A 21,808-nucleotide genomic window follows, 5' to 3' on the forward strand; every position below is an offset into this window, starting at 1 on the left:
GTGTCCATCCTGATGGAGGACGGTCTGCACGAGCCCATCCTGGACAACAGGCACAGAGCAACGGAGTCCGGAGGGAAAACTGGCCGCCTCGCGCTCTATCTGATCCTGTCTCTGGCCTCGGTGTCTGTGCTGTCTCTGGTGACTTTTCTCATCTTAGCGGTGAAATGTGTGAGGAACAGCAGGGGCAGCGCGAGCTGCTGCGTCAGACGCAGCGACTGTGACGATTACAAGAACCCCAACAGAAACCTGCAGATCCAGCTCAACACTGATGGACCTATAAAGTATGTGGAGGTCCTGGGGGGAGACATGATGTCTCAGAGCCAGTCGTTCAGATCGTGTATGTCTCCAATGTCAGAGTACAGTGACTTCACTTTGATTAAGCCCAGCAGCACCTCTGACTTTAAGGAGGTCATCAGTGTCCTGGATGCGTCTCTCCCAGACAGCACGTGGACATTTGAGAGTCAACAGGTGAGAGTATGAGAAGATAAATATCAATTAGAAATTTGTCTGAAGTTCCTTCATTTTTTCTAGTGTGTCCTTTTATGTCTTCTTTACTGAGCAAGTTGTAGTTCAGCACCATGACTGTGGACAGCGTCTGTCCTCCGTGTAATGTTAGACTATTTTCTATTATTTCTTTTACAGGTCAATTATGAAATAATTAGAAAATAATGGGAATTAATAATTCAAAATGTTCTGAACATTTTGTGCCATACATACATTTTATATAATATTTTATATACTGTACAGTTCTTTCTCATACATAACATATGTATCATTTTCTAGAGTTATTTGTCTTTTTAGTTCACATTTTTTGTGGTCAGTCCTTATAAATAATATATTTGTTCTGTAATATTACTGAAGCGTATGTTCTATCTGTTCTAATGTGCTATGTTTGATGTTACGTTAAACAACACTTTGCTCAACAAAATATAACTCGATAGTGTACATATAGAACAGGGAAACCTGAATGCTCTGTGATTGGATAGTGGTGTTAGCTGCTCTCAGCCAATAGAATTCTCCCATGTACAAAGAGATCTACTCCTCTGCTGCTGAGTGCTACAGCCATAAGACTCGTCAGTGTTGTTCAGCGCGGAGATGCGCCGTTTTGCAGTTTCCCGTTTTGGGATATTAATGTTTGTTGAGAATAAATCGTTTACTGGATCTTACTTTTTAATGTCAGGAATGATGGGCTGACTCAATTTATCCACCAATGTGACTTGGACTGAGGATTTATCAGTGACAAAAAGGATGGGTCGTGGAGCAGTGGCGTGGTGGACGCTCTGTTGGCATTATTTCTTTCTCTTGTGGAGTTTGACAGACGCACAGACTCGTTACAGCATCCCAGAGGAACTGAAGCAGGGCTCTGTGGTAGGAAATATCGCCAAAGATCTTGGTTTGGGCTTAACAGACATTTTTGAGCGTAAGATGCGTGTGGCTGCTGAGGCTGGGAAGCAGTATTTCACTGTGGACTCGGGGAAGGGTGAGCTGGTGGTGAACGACAGAATAGACAGAGAAGCTTTATGTGGACAAAGCGCCAGCTGCGTGTTGCCTCTGCAGGTCGTGACAGAAAATCCACTACAGCTTCATCGGATAGAAGTGGAAATACGAGATATTAATGATAATTCACCCATGTTTTTAGCAAGGCAAAAGTCTTTGAAAATAGCAGAATCAACAGACGCGGGGATTCGTTTTCCTTTAGAGACAGCTCAGGATCCGGATGTAGGTAGTAACACTGTAAAATCTTACAGTTTAAGCAAAAGTGAATGTTTTAGTCTAAAAATGAAGGAGCTGCCTGGTCAACTACCACTCCCCGAGCTGGTTTTAGATAAAATGCTTGATCGAGAGAAACAAGGGGTTCATGAATTACTACTGACAGCATTAGATGGAGGAAATCCTGTTAAAAGTGGAACAATGAAAATATTCGTTACAGTACTTGATAATAATGATAACATCCCAGTTTTTAAGAAGCCTCTGTACAATATAACTATTCCGGAAAACAGCTTACCGGGTCAGTACTTCTAGTTACAGTTGCAGCTACAGACGCAGATGAAGGGGTAAATGGAGAGGTTCAGAATACGTTTTGCACAGAGCACACACCCGAGACATGTTGTCTTTGTTTATTAAATTCAGACACGGGTGAATTATCCTTAAAAGGAAAATTAGACTATGAAAATGCACAATACTTTGATGATTGCCAATTAACAGCCAGAGACAAAGGTGTTCCTCAAATGGAGGGACATTGTCGTGTACAGGTCCGAGTCATAGACATAAACGACAACGTTCCAGAAATCATTCCTTACTTCCACTCCAATGCCAGTGCGCGAGGACGCAACAAAAGGCACTGTAGTGGCTTTGGTCAGTGCCAGAGACCTAGACTCGGGCGATAATGGCTAAAGTAGTTTTAAAGTTACCAGTGGGGTCTCCCTTTAGTCTGAAACCCTCGTTTTCTAATAATTACGCACTTGTCACTAGTGGTTCTTTAGACCGAGAGAGTTTCCCATTTTATAACATAGAGATAACAGCCACAGACTCGGGCTCTCCTCCTCTCTCCAGTAAGAAAACTATCCCTGTCAGTATCTCAGATGTGAACGACAACCCCCCAGTCTTCTCCCAGTCTTCTTATAATGTGTATTTAAAAGAGAACGGGGTCCCTGGCTCTATACTGTACTCGGTGTCAGCCTCGGACCTGGATTTTGGAGAAAACGCCAAAGTGTCTTACTCTATTCTGGACTCTAAAGTGCAGGACGTGTCAGTCTCGTCTTATGTCTACATAAACTCAGAGAACGGCAGCATCTACAGCATGCACTCGTTTGACTATGAGAAGCTCAAGGTGTTTCAGATCGTGGTCCAGGCCAAGGACCAGGGCTCTCCGAGTCTCAGCAGCAACGCCACGGTCCATGTTTTTATCCTGGACCAGAACGATAACGCCCCCGCTGTTATTTACCCCTCCTCCGCTGGCCTGGGCTCCCTCTCTCTCCAGAGGATGCCCCGCTCCGCTAAAGCGGGTCACCTGGTTACCAAGGTGACGGCCGTGGACGCGGACTCGGGTCATAACGCGTGGATCTCGTACAAAGTGGCGGAGGCCACGGACGCGTCTCTGTTCGGTGTGAACCAGTACACAGGGGAGGTGAGGACTAAACGCGCTGTGGCCGAGCAGGACGACTCCTCTCAGAGGCTGCTCATAGAGATCAGGGACGACGGTGAACCGGTGCAGTCCGCCACCGTCACGGTGTCCATCCTGATGGAGGACGGTCTGCACGAGCCCATCCTGGACAACAGGCACAGAGCAACGGAGTCCGGAGGGAAAACTGGCCGCCTCGCGCTCTATCTGATCCTGTCTCTGGCCTCGGTGTCTGTGCTGTCTCTGGTGACTTTTCTCATCTTAGCGGTGAAATGTGTGAGGAACAGCAGGGGCAGCGCGAGCTGCTGCGTCAGACGCAGCGACTGTGACGATTACAAGAACCCCAACAGAAACCTGCAGATCCAGCTCAACACTGATGGACCTATAAAGTATGTGGAGGTCCTGGGGGGAGACATGATGTCTCAGAGCCAGTCGTTCAGATCGTGTATGTCTCCAATGTCAGAGTACAGTGACTTCACTTTGATTAAGCCCAGCAGCACCTCTGACTTTAAGGAGGTCATCAGTGTCCTGGATGCGTCTCTCCCAGACAGCACGTGGACATTTGAGAGTCAACAGGTGAGCACGACAAAAAAAATAAATATCAAACAGAGACTTTTCTGAAGTTAGGTACATTTCCGCAGTGTGTCCTATATGTTCTTTAGTAAGAAGTTGTATTTCAGCACCACTGTAGTCAACAGCGACTTCCCCTTCTATACTGTCAGCCTCCTTTCATATTATAGAACTTTTATAAAATGTTTAATCAAAAACCTTAATCATATTATCAAAAAAAATGTAATATGTGACCTCCAGTTTATTTATTATTTCCATATAATTTAATATACTCCGTTTCTTGCTTAGTTGTTTTATTTTTTCATTTTAATTGATCAGGCCTTCTCAATAATATGTTTGTGTTTAAATAATAGTAAAACATTATGTAGCCTGCGTTTTTTGTAAATTACAAAAAAACTTTGCCGATGAAAATATAAGCTCAATAGTGTGTACATGGAGGATAGGAAAAACTGTTTGGTCTGTGATTGGATAGTGGTGTTAGCTGCTCTCAGCCAATAGAATTCCTCCATGTACAAAGAGATCTACTCCTCTGCTGCTGAGTGCTACAGCCATAAGACTCGTCAGTGTTGTTCAGCGCGGAGAGATGCGCTGTTTGGCAGTTTCCCGTTTTGGGATATTAATGTTTGTTGAGAATAAATCGTTTACTGGATCTTACTTTTTAATGTCAGGAATGATGGGCTGACTCAATTTATCCACTAATGCGACTTGGACTGAGGATTTATCAGTGACAAAAAGGATGGGTCGTGGAGCTGTGGCGTGGTGGACGCTCTGTTGGCATTATTTCTTTCTCTTGTGGAGTTTGACAGACGCACAGACTCGTTACAGCATCCCAGAGGAACTGAAGCAGGGCTCTGTGGTAGGAAATATCGCCAAAGATCTTGGTTTGGGCTTAACAGACATTTTTGAGCGTAAGATGCGTGTGGCTGCTGAGGCTGGGAAGCAGTATTTCACTGTGGACTCGGGGAAGGGTGAGCTGGTGGTGAACGACAGAATAGACAGAGAAGCTTTATGTGGACAAAGCGCCAGCTGCGTGTTGCCTCTGCAGGTCGTGACAGAAAATCCACTACAGCTTCATCGGATAGAAGTGGAAATACGAGATATTAATGATAATTCACCGGTGTTTGCAACACAAGCAACATGTTTTAAAAATAGCAGAGTCTACTGTTGTAGGGGTTCGTTTCCCTTTAGACAACAGCCCAAGATCCAGATGTAGGTAGTAATAGTGTTACACTCTTGAGTAAAAGTGAATATTTTAGTTTAAAAATGAAGGTTTTGCCTGGTGGCTTACAGGCCCCGGAACTGGTTTTAGACAAAATGCTTGACCGAGAAAAACAGAGTGCTCACGAATTGCTTGTAACAGCATTTGATGGAGGAAACCCCGTCAAAACAGGTGAAATGAAAATGATAGTTACAGTACTCGATACAAATGATAATGTCCCGGTATTTTCCAACCTGTGTACAACCTAACTATCCCTGAGAACAGTGAGTCGGGGGCAGTGCTTGTTAAAGTTGAAGCCACAGACTCGGATGAAGGCGCAAACGGACAGGTTGAATACGCATTTGCTCAACATACTCCAGAGTCTTTGTTAGCTTTGTTTAACGTGAATTCAGATAGTGGTAAAATATCACTAGCTGGACAATTGGACTATGAGTTCAGTAGCGTTTATGATTTGCGTGTTATGGCAAAAGACAAAGGTGTTCCTCAAATGGAGGGGCATTGTCGTGTTCAGGTGATGGTCGTAGACATTAACGATAATGTTCCAGAAATAATTCTTACTTCCACTCCCAATCCAGTACGCGAGGACGCAACTAAAGGCACTGTAGTTGCTCTAATCAGTGCCAGAGACCTAGACTCGGGCGATAATGGTAAAGTAGTTTTGAAGTTACCAGTGGGGTCTCCGTTTAGCCTTAAACCGTCATTTTCTAATAATTACGCACTTGTCACTAGTGGTTCTTTAGACCGAGAGAGTTTCCCATTTTATAACATAGAGATAACAGCCACAGACTCGGGCTCTCCTCCTCTCTCCAGTAAGAAAACTATCCCTGTCAGTATCTCAGATGTTAACGACAACCCCCCAGTCTTCTCCCAGTCTTCTTATAATGTGTATTTAAAAGAGAACGGGGTCCCTGGCTCTATACTGTACTCGGTGTCAGCCTCGGACCTGGATTTTGGAGAAAAACGCCAAAGTGTCTTACTCTATTCTGGACTCTAAAGTGCAGGACGTGTCAGTCTCGTCTTATGTCTACATAAACTCAGAGAACGGCAGCATCTACAGCATGCACTCGTTTGACTATGAGAAGCTCAAGGTGTTTCAGATCGTGGTCCAGGCCAAGGACCAGGGCTCTCCGAGTCTCAGCAGCAACGCCACGGTCCATGTTTTTATCCTGGACCAGAACGATAACGCCCCCGCTGTTATTTACCCCTCCTCCGCTGGCCTGGGCTCCCTCTCTCTCCAGAGGATGCCCCGCTCCGCTAAAGCGGGTCACCTGGTTACCAAGGTGACGGCCGTGGACGCGGACTCGGGTCATAACGCGTGGATCTCGTACAAAGTGGCGGAGGCCACGGACGCGTCTCTGTTCGGTGTGAACCAGTACACAGGGGAGGTGAGGACTAAACGCGCTGTGGCCGAGCAGGACGACTCCTCTCAGAGGCTGCTCATAGAGATCAGGGACGACGGTGAACCGGTGCAGTCCGCCACCGTCACGGTGTCCATCCTGATGGAGGACGGTCTGCACGAGCCCATCCTGGACAACAGGCACAGAGCAACGGAGTCCGGAGGGAAAACTGGCCGCCTCGCGCTCTATCTGATCCTGTCTCTGGCCTCGGTGTCTGTGCTGTCTCTGGTGACTTTTCTCATCTTAGCGGTGAAATGTGTGAGGAACAGCAGGGGCAGCGCGAGCTGCTGCGTCAGACGCAGCGACTGTGACGATTACAAGAACCCCAACAGAAACCTGCAGATCCAGCTCAACACTGATGGACCTATAAAGTATGTGGAGGTCCTGGGGGGAGACATGATGTCTCAGAGCCAGTCGTTCAGATCGTGTATGTCTCCAATGTCAGAGTACAGTGACTTCACTTTGATTAAGCCCAGCAGCACCTCTGACTTTAAGGAGGTCATCAGTGTCCTGGATGCGTCTCTCCCAGACAGCACGTGGACATTTGAGAGTCAACAGGTGAGAGTATGTGAAGATAAATGTCAATTAGAAATTTCTCTGAAGTTAGTTAATCTTGTGTAGTGTGTCCTTTTATGTCTTCTTGACTGAGCAAGTTGTAGTTCAGCACCAAGACTGTGGACAGCGTCTGTCCCCAGTATAATGTTATAAATTAATTAATGAAAAACCCAAATCAAATCATTAGAATATAATGGGAATTAATTGTTCAAAATGTTCTGAACGTTTTGTAAAATACATAAATACATTTTATATAATATTTTATTTACAGTTCTTTTCATACATAACACATGTATATGAATTTGCATATTTATATATGTATGTTTATATGTTTATGTACATATGTATGATTTTTTTTTTGTGTGTTTTCTCTTTTATGGGGGAGGAGGGAGTAAGGCCGTGTATATAATATAATGGCGTTTTAATACTATTGAAGTGTAATATTTTTTATGTGTTCTAATGTGCTAGATTTTATGTTAATTACTACAAAACTTTGCTCAACAAAATATAACTCGATAGTGTACATATAGAACAGGGAACCTGGCTGCTCTTTTATTGGCTGGTGGTGTTAACTGCTCTCAGTCAATAGAATTCCTCCATGTACAAAGAGATCTACTCCTCTGCTGCTGAGTGCTACAGCCATAAGACTCGTCAGTGTTGTTCAGCGCGGAGATGCGCTGTTTGACCGTTTCCCATTTTGGGATATTAATGTTTGTTGAGAATAAATCGTTTACTGGATCTTACTTTTTAATGTCAGGAATGATGGGCTGACTCAATTTATCCACCAATGTGACTTGGACTGAGGATTTATCAGTGACAAAAAGGATGGGTCGTGGAGCAGTGGCGTGGTGGACGCTCTGTTGGCATTATTTTTCTTTCTCTTGTGGAGTTTGACAGACGCACAGACTCGTTACAGCATCCCAGAGGAACTGAAGCAGGGCTCTGTGGTAGGAAATATCGCCAAAGATCTTGGTTTGGGGTTAACAGACATTTTTGAGCGTAAGATGCGTGTGGCTGCTGAGGCTGGGAAGCAGTATTTCACTGTGGACTCGGGGAAGGGTGAGCTGGTGGTGAACGACAGAATAGACAGAGAAGCTTTATGTGGACAAAGCGCCAGCTGCGTGTTTGCCTCTGCAGGTCGTGACAGAAAATCCACTACAGCTCCATCGGATAGAAGTGGAAATACGAGATATTAATGACAATTCACCAGTGTTTTTAGCAAAGCAAAAGTCTTTGAAAATAGCTGAGTCGACAGTGGCAGGAGCGCGTTTTCCTTTAGAGACAGCTCAGGATCCGGATGTAGGTAGTAATACTGTGAAATCTTACACTCTGAGTAAAAGTGAATGTTTTAGCCTAAAAATGAAAGACTTGCCTCGTAACCGACAGGTCCCCGAGCTGGTTTTAGATAAAATGCTTGATCGAGAGAAACAAGGGGTTCATGAATTACTACTGACAGCATTAGATGGAGGAAATCCTGTTAAAAGTGGAACAATGAAAATATTCGTTACAGTACTAGATAATAATGATAACTTTCCAGTGTTTAAGAAGTCTCTGTACAATATAACTATTCCGGAAAACAACTTATCGGGGTCACTTCTAGTTACAGTTGCAGCTACAGACGCAGATGAAGGGGTAAATGGAGAGGTTCAGTATAGTTTTGCAGAGCACACACCCGAGACATATTTGTCTTTGTTTATTATTAATTCAGACACGGGTGAATTATCCTTAGCAGGAAAATTAGACTATGAGCTAAATACTGTTTATGATTTGCCAATAACAGCCAGAGACAAAGGTGTTCCTGAAATGGAGGGACATTGTCGTGTACAGATAATAGTAATAGACATGAACGACAACGTTCCAGAAATCATCCTAACTTCCACTCCTGGCCCAGTGCGCGAGGACGCAACAAAAGGCACTGTAGTGGCTTTGGTCAGTGCCAGAGACCTAGACTCGGGCGATAATGGCAAAGTAGTTTTAAAAGTTACCAGTGGGGTCTCCCTTTAGTCTGAAACCCTCGTTTTCTAATAATTACGCACTTGTAACTAGTGGTTCTTTAGACCGAGAGAGAGTTTCCCATTTTATAACATAGAGATAACAGCCACAGACTCGGGCTCTCCTCCTCTCTCCAGTAAGAAAACTATCCCTGTCAGTATCTCAGATGTGAACGACAACCCCCCAGTCTTCTCCCAGTCTTCTTATAATGTGTATTTAAAAGAGAACGGGGTCCCTGGCTCTATACTGTACTCGGTGTCAGCCTCGGACCTGGATTTTGGAGAAAACGCCAAAGTGTCTTACTCTATTCTGGACTCTAAAGTGCAGGACGTGTCAGTCTCGTCTTATGTCTACATAAACTCAGAGAACGGCAGCATCTACAGCATGCACTCGTTTGACTATGAGAAGCTCAAGGTGTTTCAGATCGTGGTCCAGGCCAAGGACCAGGGCTCTCCGAGTCTCAGCAGCAACGCCACGGTCCATGTTTTTATCCTGGACCAGAACGATAACGCCCCCCGCTGTTATTTACCCCTCCTCCGCTGGCCTGGGCTCCCTCTCTCTCCAGAGGATGCCCCGCTCCGCTAAAGCGGGTCACCTGGTTACCAAGGTGACGGCCGTGGACGCGGACTCGGGTCATAACGCGTGGATCTCGTACAAAGTGGCGGAGGCCACGGACGCGTCTCTGTTCGGTGTGAACCAGTACACAGGGGAGGTGAGGACTAAACGCGCTGTGGCCGAGCAGGACGACTCCTCTCAGAGGCTGCTCATAGAGATCAGGGACGACGGTGAACCGGTGCAGTCCGCCACCGTCACGGTGTCCATCCTGATGGAGGACGGTCTGCACGAGCCCATCCTGGACAACAGGCACAGAGCAACGGAGTCCGGAGGGAAAACTGGCCGCCTCGCGCTCTATCTGATCCTGTCTCTGGCCTCGGTGTCTGTGCTGTCTCTGGTGACTTTTCTCATCTTAGCGGTGAAATGTGCGAGGAACAGCAGGGGCAGCGCGAGCTGCTGCGTCAGACGCAGCGACTGTGACGATTACAAGAACCCCAACAGAAACCTGCAGATCCAGCTCAACACTGATGGACCTATAAAGTATGTGGAGGTCCTGGGGGGAGACATGATGTCTCAGAGCCAGTCGTTCAGATCGTGTATGTCTCCAATGTCAGAGTACAGTGACTTCACTTTGATTAAGCCCAGCAGCACCTCTGACTTTAAGGAGGTCATCAGTGTCCTGGATGCGTCTCTCCCAGACAGCACGTGGACATTTGAGAGTCAACAGGTGAGAAAAAAAAAAAAAAAAAATATATATATATATATATATATATATATATATATATATATATATATATATATATATATATATATATATATATACACACAGTAACTTCCACATATTGGGTGGCAACGTAAACATAAAATGCACCCTTTTCCGTATTTCAGCACCACATCCCTGGACAGAGTTCAGTCAGTGGTTCCCGCATTAGGTTTCAAGAAGATAATACGGGGGAGGCTTTATTGTTTTATAGAGTCATCTACAGAATATCGGTGTTTAGGTCTAGGTAGTTTTCTCTCTACTCTTCATCACCTTTGGCGACATAATGTTTTCCATGTTGTAGCCCACGTTTATTGTGCCGTTTTGCACACTTTGCAGAATGCTCTAAGCTTTTGTTTTAGAACGGTTGTGGTTTGTAGCACTGCTTTGCCTCATCTTGTTGAATGTGATTGGGGGATGCTTTGAGCCAATAGCATTCTCGACTGTACAAAGAGATCTACTCCCCTCCCCACGCAGCTTCAGGACCAATCCACAAAGCATAGCTTGTGGTGGGGGCAGTATCGAGGATGCTTTCTTGACTTTATTCATGAGAAATAACCATTTTGGCTTTATATGATCATGGAAGTTATAATTTGGATTTTTCATTTTTTAGACATCCTTTATTGGAACAATGATTTTTTTTAAATAGGGGCGAACAAAAGAAAATGGAAATTATTGACTGGAGATGGCAGCTGCTTTGGTGGTATTATTTCTTACATTTGTGGAGTACAACATTTGGACAGACACGTTACAGCATTCCAGAGGAACTGAAGCGGGGGTCTGTCGTAGGAAATCTGGCGAAAGATCTGGGTTTGGAATTATCTGAGATTTTTGAGCGCAAATTGCGTGTCGCTGCTGAGGCTGGGAAGCAGTATTTCACTGTGAACTCGGGGAAGGGTGAGCTGGTGGTGAACGACAGAATAGACAGAGAAGCTTTATGTGGAAAAGGAGAAAATTGTATTTTACCTCTACAAATTGTCGTGGAGGATCCTTTACAGTTGCACAGAATTGAAGTTGAAATACGGGATATTAACGACAATTCCCCTAGTTTTACTTCAAATGTGTCAGCATTAAAAATACCCGAAGTGGTTATAGTTGGGTCACGGTTTCCTTTACAAAGCGCAGAGGACCCTGACGTTGGCAGTAACTCCCTAAAGTCATACACTCTTAGTAAAAATGAGTGTTGTTCACTTAAGATTAAACAACTGGCTGGCGGTACGACGGTACCAGAGCTGGTAATAGAGAAACCACTAGATCGAGAGAAAACTGCAGTTCATAAAATTTTACTCACAGCGTTAGATGGAGGTAATCCAGTCAGGTCTGGTACCTCCTTAATAGTTATAAATGTCATAGATACAAACGATAATGCTCCTGTGTTTGAAAAAAGTAACTACCAGGTCTCTATTAATGAAAATGTGAAAAGAGGATCTGTTGTTATTAGGCCTAAGGCGACAGATGCAGATGAAGGTCTAAACAGCGATATGGAATTCTCTTTTGGCTCTCGAACTCCCGCGTTTGTGTTTACAGTATTTGATATCAATAACATAACAGGTGAAATATCACTGAAAGGGGAATTAGATTATGAAACAACCAAGTCATATGACATTGATTTAACTGCAAAAGATAAAGGTATTCCAGAAATGGAAGGTCACTGTGCTGTCCACATTGGCATTATTGATGTAAATGACAATGCTCCTGAAATAGTTCTAACTTCTCAGCCAAAGTCGGTGCGAGAAGACGCAGCCAGCGGTACTGTCGTGGCTTTGATTAGTGCCAGAGATTTAGACTCCGGTGACAATGGTAAAGTGGAGTTATCTCTGTCCAAAGGGACTCCCTTTACGCTTAAATCGTCTTATTCAAACAATTATGCCCTCATAACTAGTGGCACCTTAGACAGAGAGTCAGTACCATTTTATAACATAGAGATAACAGCCACAGACTCGGGCTCTCCTCCTCTCTCCAGTAAGAAAACTATCCCTGTCAGTATCTCAGATGTGAACGACAACCCCCCAGTCTTCTCCCAGTCTTCTTATAATGTGTATTTAAAAGAGAACGGGGTCCCTGGCTCTATACTGTACTCGGTGTCAGCCTCGGACCTGGATTTTGGAGAAAACGCCAAAGTGTCTTACTCTATTCTGGACTCTAAAGTGCAGGACGTGTCAGTCTCGTCTTATGTCTACATAAACTCAGAGAACGGCAGCATCTACAGCATGCACTCGTTTGACTATGAGAAGCTCAAGGTGTTTCAGATCGTGGTCCAGGCCAAGGACCAGGGCTCTCCGAGTCTCAGCAGCAACGCCACGGTCCATGTTTTTATCCTGGACCAGAACGATAACGCCCCCGCTGTTATTTACCCCTCCTCCGCTGGCCTGGGCTCCCTCTCTCTCCAGAGGATGCCCCGCTCAGCTAAAGCGGGTCACCTGGTTACCAAGGTGACGGCCGTGGACGCGGACTCGGGTCATAACGCGTGGATCTCGTACAAAGTGGCGGAGGCCACGGACGCGTCTCTGTTCGGTGTGAACCAGTACACAGGGGAGGTGAGGACTAAACGCGCTGTGGCCGAGCAGGACGACTCCTCTCAGAGGCTGCTCATAGAGATCAGGGACGACGGTGAACCGGTGCAGTCCGCCACCGTCACGGTGTCCATCCTGATGGAGGACGGTCTGCACGAGCCCATCCTGGACAACAGGCACAGAGCAACGGAGTCCGGAGGGAAAACTGGCCGCCTCGCGCTCTATCTGATCCTGTCTCTGGCCTCGGTGTCTGTGCTGTCTCTGGTGACTTTTCTCATCTTAGCGGTGAAATGTGTGAGGAACAGCAGGGGCAGCGCGAGCTGCTGCGTCAGACGCAGCGACTGTGACGATTACAAGAACCCCAACAGAAACCTGCAGATCCAGCTCAACACTGATGGACCTATAAAGTATGTGGAGGTCCTGGGGGGAGACATGATGTCTCAGAGCCAGTCGTTCAGATCGTGTATGTCTCCAATGTCAGAGTACAGTGACTTCACTCTGATTAAGCCCAGCAGCACCTCTGACTTTAAGGAGGTCATCAGTGTCCTGGATGCGTCTCTCCCAGACAGCACGTGGACATTTGAGAGTCAACAGGTGAGAGTATGCCCGTAATGAATATACTTATGGTTTAGGAAACAAATATGTGTAAACGCGTCCCTCTCACTTCCATAGGGACAGTGCCCATTTGTAGGCTCAAGCTATACGCAATATGGTGCCATCGTGTGGACACAAAGTACTAACTTTCTTTAGGGCCTAATTTAAGGCCAAATATCTTATCATACCCTATCTTGTATAACTTTTCTTTTTTATTTTCATTTACATAGCATCATTGTTTGTGTTCATTTTACTGAACAGCAATAAAAACTCCGTCAGACTAGTTGTGTAAAACTTTTGTGCCTCTCCTCTTGTGCTGTGGGAGCGTGTGTTTATTGAAGCTCAGCCCAGTTTTCCTAAAAGAAGGGTAGGTCCTGTAGCATGTCCCCGCCCATGTGAGCTGCGAGGCGCTGGAGACTGAGGAGAGAGTCGGAGGGAGACATGTCTCTGTGTTCGAGTGAGATTACTTTTTTTCTTGATAGAAGTGCACTATGATAACTTTAGTCACCCAGACAACTTTTCTTTACACCATGTTTTTACACGGTGTTTGGTACCACCGGTTGAATTGGATTATAGGAATGTTGCGGTGAAAGCTCAAACTTTTCCTTTCTCCGCGGGAGCGCAGCACATGGACTCACAGCGGAGGAAGCGCCGCGGAGGACAGGGGCCGCTATTCAGCCTCTGCTTCTATCTGGCGTCTCTCTGCTCCGCGTCCTCTCAGCTCAGCTATTCCGTGTCGGAGGAACTAAGCCCGGGCTCGATTGTTGGGAATATCGCGAAAGATTTGGGACTTACGACACAGCGGATTGTTCAGAGAAATTTACGTGTTGTTTCGGACTCTCCTACCCAGTATTTTGAGTTAAAACAAGCAACTGGCGACTTGGTGATAAAACAACAAATTGACAGGGAACAACTTTGCGAGTTAAGTCCAGTTTGTTCACTGCCTATTCAGATACTTTTGGAAAATCCTTTAGAAATGCTGCGTGTGGTGGTGGAAATCCTGGACGTGAACGACAACGCACCGCACTTTACGACCACAAATATTTCTTTGGACATATCAGAGGCGGCTTCACCAGGTACAAGGTTTCGATTGGAGAGCGCACACGATCCAGACGTGGGTACAAATTCGTTACGCACGTATCACCTTGCCGCCAATGACTTATTTATTTTAAATGTAGAAACTAAAAGTGACGGCAGCAAATTCCCGGAGTTGGTGGTGGACAAACCTCTGGACAGAGAGACGCAGGCCTCGTTCCGCTTGTTGCTCACAGCTGTGGATGGGGGTCAGCCGGAAAAATCCGGCTCCACGCTATTACTCATTAAAATCTTGGATGTAAATGACAATGCGCCCATTTTTGACGAGCCAGTAAAGAAAGTGACACTGTTGGAGAATGTGGCACCAGGCACTTTGGTAACAAAATTAAATGCCACAGACTCAGACTCGGGCAATAATGGAGAGGTATCGTTTCTGTTCAGCAAATACACACCTTCACGTGTGCTTGAACATTTTACTGTAGATGCAAAAACGGGGGAAATCCGTGTGAAGAGCGACGTGGATTATGAGAAAACCACCTCTTATCACATTACAATTCAGGCAAGAGATGGAGGCTCACCTGCAATGGAGGGCTCGTGTAACGTCATAGTGGATATCATTGATGTCAATGATAACGCGCCTGAAGTGACACTTACATCCCCTGTCAGTCCAGTCAGAGAAGACGCAGCCCCAGACACCGTCATAGCTCTTCTAAGTGCTCGAGATCTAGACTCTGGGCCCAATGGAAAGGTGACTTTGACTGTACAGCAAGGTTTGCCTTTCAAACTTTCTGCAACCTTTGGTACTCACTACAGGTTGACCACGGCTAGAGCCCTGGACCGAGAGACTGTACCTGAGTATACAGTAGTTATTAAGGCTACTGATGCAGGATCCCCACCACTGACATCACAAACTACCTTTGTGGTCAAGTTAACTGATGTCAATGACAACGCACCTACTTTCTCCCAGAGCTCATACTCTGTGGACATTCCTGAAAACAATGCCCCTACTGCCCCCATTACAACTGTAACAGCCACTGACCCAGACCTAGGGGACAATGCCAAAGTCTCCTACTCTATCCTCCCCTCCATGGTCCAGGGCTCACCCATCTCCTCATATGTCTACATTAACCCAGAAAGTGGCCATATCTTTAGCATGCGTTCTTTAGATCATGAACAACTCAATGCTTTCCGTATTGAAGTTCAAGCACAGGATGCTGGGGTGCCCCCAAGGACAACCAATGTCACAGTGCATGTATTTGTGATTGATGTCAATGACAATGCTCCCGTGCTGGTGCACCCCTCCTATCAAAAAGAGAAAGGCCTGCAGCTCTCTGTGCCCCCTTCTGCCGGTCCAGGGCACCTCATAAACAAACTCGTAGCTGTCGATGCTGACAGTGGCCATAATGCATGGTTGTTCTACTCCATTGCCCCTGGACCACATGTGGGCATGTTTCGTGTTGCAGCACACAGTGGTGAACTTCGCATTGCCCATAAATGGGCAGAAGAGGAGGCAGGACTGTCTTATCACATAACAGTCATCATCCAGGACAATGGTGATCCACCCAAGTCTACATCTGTCAACATCACTGTAACTGTTGATGAGAAGAGCCCAGTCAATGATGCTCCTGTGGCCCCCCGCCACAAACCCTTCTACCACCACTCTGGGATGCCAAACATCACCCTGTACCTCATCATATCTCTGGCCTGTGTGTCTGGAGTCTCCTTCATCACATTTGTGGTGCTGATGGTGCGCTGCCTCCGACACCGGAGCCCTGGATTGGGTGGTTCTGACTGCTGCTGCTTTGAGCAGAGATCCAGTCGCTATCATCAGAGACCCAGCAAAGACCTTCACTTACAGCTTAATACAGACGGACCTATACGGTATATGGAAGTGGTGGGTGGCCCCCAGGAGCCTCACACACGCACTTACAGACCCTGCTACTCCACCTTATCCAGCAGAAGTGACTTTGTATTCATGAAGACGCCCATGCTGAGTCACAACAACACACTCAACATGACACTCAGCAGGCAGCACCTTATGAACTCTGTAAGTGAGGTGAGAACCGCTTTAAGAGCGCCAACAGAAGCATTGCACTAGACATGTGTCTGTTAATCACAACACTATTAATTTAATACAGAACAGTACTGATATTACAGGACCTGTATTTAGACAGACAAGACTCCTGAAAGGGTTAGGAGAGAAACAGTGCACAAAGTAAAAACAGGAATTAGCTGGGTCTAAGGCCTGACCCCTGACTTCCTGTTGTTCTCTGAACTTTTGGTTATTTGTTTGCAGTACTTGATCAAAGCAGGTCACATGGAACAGCTTTGTCTTATAATTTTCTATGAAGGCTCCACATATTATTGAATAATAGTGTGTGGGGGGATGCCTTTATAGCCTAGTGACTCACTCAAGTAAAAGGAAGCTGAATTAGGTTACCCTTGAGGTCAGCCGGGTACCATCTGTCTCTCTGCTCTGGCAACACGTGTGTGATTCAAACAACAGGACAGAAGTGAGATAGTTGAGTAGATAGAACAACAAAGACTGACTTTACACATGAAACAGTGCAGGCAGCTGGATATCTGCCCTTTGTACTTTCTTTTTTCATCTACAATGAGGATTTATCTTACTATCATAATTAATTAGATTTATTTACAATCATATTGAAAATTAAAAGTGGAGTAAAAATGTCTGTGAGTCGCATGGTGATGTTTAGCAATGGATTGTTGAGCCAAAAGATTAATATAACATTTGAATTCTAAGAATCTTGTGAAGAAACTGTATGACAATAAGTGGTTGGTATTAGTAACCAACTTTAAATTTGCATTTGTGATTCATGGTTATTGTTTTCTCTTCAGACAAGAAGAAGAAGAATTGCCATTGTCAGAATATATGTTGTTGATGAAATATGTGTTACATAACTACACTACAACTGCAGTTCTATGGCAAACTATGGTGTTATTAATCCGCTGTTCAAGTGTCCACATTTTTATTAATTACACACATACATTTGTTTAAATGTTAGCTAAAGATGTAGAGGAGAAGTACAAAGTTGACCGCTGTTTCTCAGGCTGATCATGGATACCTTCAGTATTTGTCTATGTGTCACTCTGATGGAATGTTGGGCCTCAGTGTGGAGTTCTGCTCTTCTTCTCCGTTTACAAAAACTAGCGTTATAATAGTTCAAATCAAACTACTGTTTTGTGTGTTTCCTAATCTTATGAAAGGCTCAAAATTATAAAATAGCATATTCTTAAAAAAGAAAGAAAACTCTGTTAAGTTATGCTAGCTCTTGTAGTCATTAAAGATGATGTTGAATTAGTTTCCCTTGTTTAGCTCCAGTGTTTAATATCAATACTGGCATTGAACAGTAGCTGTGGCTGTTACAGAGTATCAGTTGTAGCTCATTTTTAATACAGTGTAATGTCACTGTTGGTGGTAAGAGTAGTAAATATTGTATCAAAATATATTCACTATGTTTACTTGTATTAGTGACATATGTGGAACAATATACTTTCCGTTCTAATGAGTTCATATTATGGACATGGAATTAGTTGCCATTAGTTGTATCCATATCATATTGTATAAGGTCACTAAATGCCTGGATTCTGTACATGTGTGTTGTGATGCCTTGTATGTTTGGTCAGCCTCTCTCTAGCTTCATCTGTATTGGTTGGAACAGTTATATTAATAATGCAGAATATCATCCCACAAGCATCTTTCTCTGGGGAGTTTTTGTGTCGATAAGGTGCCAACCACTGAGAGTTGAGTGAGATGAGGAAGATGCGCTGAGATGGATGAAACAGATCTATGGTTCTAATTATAGAGTAAAAAAATGTCTATTACTGTATCAAGGTTTTGGCTGCTTCAGTTCCTAGTGACATCCAAGTAAATCATTTGTGAAGTTGCTGGTCCTTATTGCTGTTATTAGATTTAGGTTATTTTAGTTTGAATGTCCTTTTGATGTATTGGTTGTATTGTTTTGTGGTCTTAGCTTTTTCCATTTAAATTCTGCCTATATGTTTATTACTTTTTGTGTTTTTACAGTAAGTATTATAATAATTGAAAATATATCACACACTAAATCACCTCATACCGCAGCAATCATTCACCAACATTACTGGTTTTTACCATTGTGAAGCCTATGCACTGTTTAACGTTGCATTTTTTTTATTTTCCTTGCAGCAAAAACCTCCTCAAAATGACTGGCGCTTCACACAGGGACAAAGACCAGGACCTAGTGGGTAAGTAAACCCTTACATGCACAGCCTTCTACATTTATACATAAACTACAGCATGAGTGGATTACAAATTAGGTCATTCGTCTTGTATATTTAGGAAGTGTATCTGAACCTGTGGCATTTATGGTCCAGTTTTGTTGCACAGAAAGAGCATCTGTGCCTGTCTCTAGGCTGCTCTATAAAATGGCTGCCTCCGCTCCCCTCCCCCCACTCCTCCTGTTCTCTCGGCTCTGTGAGCGTGTGCACCATCACTCAGCGCTGATGAGGGACAGTCAGCAAGGCCATGGTGGGGGGATGGAGCGTTTATTCACCCCTCTCTTTCCTCCCTGTCATCTGAGAGCTCCTCTTAGCTGTCCTTGTTTGATCAGTGTTGTTATCATTAGTGTTTGTACATAGATAACTCCGAAGGCATGCGTTTCCCAATTGCATGGATGTAATGTTACAGTTTTCATATAGCAGGGATTGCACAATGCATCATAGGCTGCCAGGCTACACTCTCAGGGACTCCTTTTATAAGATTTTCTGCTTTGGAAACAAGCTCTGCAGAAGAAATATACTGGGAAAAATATTGAAATAAAACATACGCCACCAATTACACTCACATACATAAGCAAATTGATGAAAATGTTTTATTGGATTTAACTAAAAAATGCAAATTCTTAGCATTTTCTTCGAACTTTGTAACCTGTTGTGTTTTTAGTCCCCACATGCCATACGGTACACAAATTCGATGGACGCCGAAGAGTGGGACAAGGTATTCAAATAGAGATAGACACTGTGCGGTCACTCTGTAGCCCTAGTAGCTGATGACTTTTGGATGGTTGGACATTTTACAGCTGCTAAGGCCAGAGAGTGACTTTTAAAGTGCACTGCAGTCGAGTGCTGTGCTGTGTGTAGATGTTTCTTACCCATAGCTTCTTTTAGCTTCCCCTGAAAGTTTGATGGGGTTTGTCGATCAATGTGCATAGGCCACAATGCCTGCTGTGGCATAGAAAGGATTGTGACAGTTTTGAGTTTGCGTGCAGTGTTTTTGTAGACCTGCTATGCCTTGTATATGTGTGCTACAGTCACTACAGTCTGAGAGCTCTGTTTCCACTCCAAGAGACAATTGGCTGAACATAACCTGCTGCCTTTAATGTAATGTGTGTCTGTGAATATGGCAGTCCAGCATCACTACATGTTTATATGTGATTACATAAAATACTCAAGACCAGAAGTATGAGATAACACTACACCACATTAAACCTATTCCCAAGTTGTTAAAGGGAAGTTTTTTCTACAGATAGAGCATGTTTACACTGTGGGGAAACAGTATTTGGTCTGGACATTCTCACAGTGCACAGGATCCTGACCAAAAAATGTTAGTTTAACCATTCAAATGGATAAGGGCAAAATACAACGCGTGTGTATTTAACAAGTGAAGCTTCACTACTACCGCTACCATTACTAGACCAGAAAATACACTAAATAGTTTTTTGTTTTGTTTTTTTTTCGTATAGTGACCAGACTCTAGTCCCTAGTGTCTTTTGTTATTGTCTGGCACCCATGTCTCTTTGGCACCAGAATGAACATGTTTGGCTGAGACTTAAATTTTTTACAAAGGCGCTCTTTGTTCTGGAATTCTTTTTACTTTCCCTGGTTTTATCTTTTGTTGTCTGTTTGTCCAATCCAATTTGTTAAAGTTGTGCTTTTATAGAACCACCACTTCGTTTAAAATGTTATAATCTACTTATTTCCTAGGTAGAGACACATTGTATAGATATTATAGAAGTGATGGGTATGTGGAATAGTTCTGAACTGTGTTTTTTTTTTGTTTTTGGTAGTTTTTTAGATGTTCAACAATTATTTTCAGATCAAGAAAAGGCAGTGATTGTATACTATGTGACAGATTAGAAAATAGAGAGCATAGTTATTTTATTGTTTTCTTCCTTTTTTCCCCAATGCAACTTAACAAAACCAGGTCTTTGAAGTGGATTGTTGGACAGATGTGAGTGCTTGGTGCTCCCTGGGTGCTGTGTGAGACTATTCAGACAGTCAGACTGTAATTTCCCCTCAGGTGGCTTATTAAATATTTAAGCAGACAAGATGCAGCTAGGCCCAGGTCACATCATAGAGAGTGAGTCCCACGCCTGCTCCTGCCTCCATGCCTGTGTTTCTGACTGCATCTTTGCTTGAGACACACCCTTTTCAGTAAACATTAGGCCTCCAGTCTCTCCTCAGGTTGTGTATATCTCTGTGTGAGCTTTGTCATTAAAACTATTGACTTTGTGAAACACCAACTGTCATCTAACATGCATTCTGTCTCACACACACACTGTACAAACCAAACAAGGGAGTTACACTTGCTTTCATTTTGTTCTTCAGGGCCACTGGAGGACCTGAGGTTGCCATGGGAACCGGGCCCTGGCCCCAGCCCCCGACTGAAGCGGAACAGCTCCAGGCTCTGATGGCAGCAGCCAATGGTGAGACCTTTATAATGATACTGCACAGAAACAACTTGTTTTATAACAATTAACAAATGTCTCTTTCCATTAGGATCTCATTATGATTATATTAGTAATTTCACATGTGGAGAGAGACTTGCAGGGAGTGTGCGTTGAGATTCAGTTAGAGGCCTTGAGCTAAAGTCAGTGTATAATGGTAATCTTCTAAAAATGCTACAAAAGACCATATGTGTGTGGTGGTGAGCTACTTAAATAGGCATAGCTGTCCTGTAACTGATAAAGAATAAAATGGGTGCCAGTCTGCCAAGGAGTTTGAAGTGGAGGACAGGACTGGCTATAAGGTGAGTGCTCTATCACCTGCGTCACAGGTTTGACTGCAGCTGTGCCTGGAGGCCCTGAACAGGGACCATCACTTTGTTGAATTCAATAACATGACATGAGGTGGTTGTTGTTAGTGAAAACACTGATCACAAGCACATTGATTGTGTTAGGTAATATGTAACCTTTAGGCTTGAGCGAGTTGTTTCACTGTAGGCACTGACTCAAGGACGTACATGCCTGACTCATGTTTGGGGTGACACAAACTCTACATGAGGGTTGCTCTGTGGCAGGAAGTCAAACATAATAATGGTGAAGTATGCACTGGACTGGAGTCATTGTTTCCACTGTTATTTTAAAAATGACCAGGTCCATGCCCATCCCTCTCTGGATATTCTGAGGAGTGTGGGCTCTTGAAGGAACATGCTGTGTCCTTAGCCTGTATAGCTTTGAAACTGAGAAGATGGTGTCTTGCTTTGCTAATAATATTAAA

At 44.3% G+C, this 21,808-nt stretch overlaps 1 protein-coding gene and 1 pseudogene across 7 annotated transcripts in view; both read left to right on the forward strand.

Moving 5' to 3' along the window:
• The window catches only part of LOC110162336 (protocadherin gamma-C5-like), an 89,754-nt gene that overhangs the window by 65,100 nt on the left and 2,846 nt on the right, over positions 1 to 21,808 (forward strand). The window contains exons 1-4 of one of the 7 annotated variants that reach the window (XM_055159316.1): positions 13,684 to 16,367; positions 18,498 to 18,556; positions 19,254 to 19,307; positions 20,918 to 21,015. In XM_055159316.1, coding sequence (XP_055015291.1) covers positions 13,905 to 16,367; positions 18,498 to 18,556; positions 19,254 to 19,307; positions 20,918 to 21,015 — 2,674 coding nt within the window. In that variant the 5' untranslated portion in view covers positions 13,684 to 13,904. Of the gene's footprint in view, positions 1 to 10,834; positions 13,277 to 13,683; positions 16,368 to 18,497; positions 18,557 to 19,253; positions 19,308 to 20,917; positions 21,016 to 21,808 lie in introns of those variants that run through there. The other 6 variants (XM_055159317.1, XM_055159319.1, XM_055159318.1 and 3 more) reach the window with 6 other exon arrangements.
• On the forward strand, positions 1,158 to 10,341 carry LOC110162241 (uncharacterized; annotated as a pseudogene).

Source organism: Boleophthalmus pectinirostris, unplaced genomic scaffold (assembly GCF_026225935.1).
Source record: "Boleophthalmus pectinirostris isolate CB_2022bp ecotype Guang Dong unplaced genomic scaffold, ASM2622593v1 HiC_scaffold_23, whole genome shotgun sequence".
In the NCBI taxonomy this organism is placed as follows: Eukaryota; Metazoa; Chordata; class Actinopteri; order Gobiiformes; family Gobiidae; genus Boleophthalmus; species Boleophthalmus pectinirostris.